Source organism: Aplysia californica, unplaced genomic scaffold (genome assembly GCF_000002075.1).
Source record: "Aplysia californica isolate F4 #8 unplaced genomic scaffold, AplCal3.0 scaffold00535, whole genome shotgun sequence".
Lineage (NCBI taxonomy): Eukaryota > Metazoa > Mollusca > Gastropoda > Aplysiida > Aplysiidae > Aplysia > Aplysia californica.
In genome coordinates this window covers 383,620-384,565 of record NW_004797805.1, presented here as the reverse complement: position 1 = coordinate 384,565, position 946 = coordinate 383,620, and the positions used below count along the sequence as shown (strand labels likewise).

The 946-nt window shown below is 48.7% G+C and overlaps 1 protein-coding gene across 1 annotated transcript in view; it reads right to left on the bottom strand.

The window, feature by feature from the left end:
* The window catches only part of LOC106012854, a 1,936-nt gene extending 1,543 nt beyond the window's left edge, over positions 1–393 (bottom strand). The window contains exon 1 of the mRNA XM_035971911.1: positions 8–393. Within this exon, the coding sequence (XP_035827804.1) occupies positions 8–199 (192 nt within the window). The 5' untranslated portion in view covers positions 200–393. The remainder of the gene's footprint in view (positions 1–7) is intronic.
* Between the last annotated feature and the right edge of the window lie 553 nt (positions 394–946).

Below are 946 nucleotides of genomic sequence, written 5' to 3'. Positions count from 1 at the left end.
CCTCCACTTGGACTGCTTCCACCTCCACTTGGACTACTTCCACCTCCACTTGGACTACTTCCACCTCCACTTGGACTACTTCCACCTCCACTTCCGCCTCCACTTGGACTACTTCCACCTCCACTTGTACTACTTCCGCCTCCACTTCCTCCTCCATTTGAACTACTTCCGCCTCCACTTGGACTACTTCCGCCTCCATTCCCACCACCGCTTGGATTATTTCCGCCCGTCATCTGAGGATTACCACTAGGGTTTCCGCCCTGCTGGCCCATGGGATTTCCTCCTGGGCCGTTTGGGTTAAACTGAAAACTGCCCATCATTTTCGAAGGGTCGAAGAAACTGCCGGAACTACTCCCCCCGCTCCCTCCGCTCCCTCCGCTCCCTCCGCTTCCTCCGCTCCCTCCGTTTTGGCCACTCTGTCCAGTCTTGGGGGAAAGCTGACCAAACATCTGACCTGAGATTGTACAGAAGAGGATGTGGTGGCCACAAGGAATGGGGGGATGGGTGGAGGAGGGGGAGGGGCGGGGTGGGGAGGGTTTGGTTTTGATAAGGGTATTACGGCACTTGAAACACAAATAGGTCAAAGAAGTGCCGAAGATCAAGCGATGTTACTAGAAAATAACAAACAAAGAGAAAAAAGAAGAGATATCAGCACAAAAAAATAGATGATATATCGCATTTACTTAATCCATCATATTACATGTATTATCACATTGATACAAATTGCCGTCAACATGCTATATGTCTTGCTGGTCACTACTGTGAATTGTTATTGTGTGTGGTCCAAGGACACTCCCCAGTGACCACCCACACAACGTCGTTCCAGCAACTGATACTACTCAATGAAACAACTTCCTCATTCTAGATTTAAACTCACGTTGTTTGAGTGCTACATCAAAGAACAACCATAGAACATTAGTGTCAAACACTGCCATTTACGGCTTTC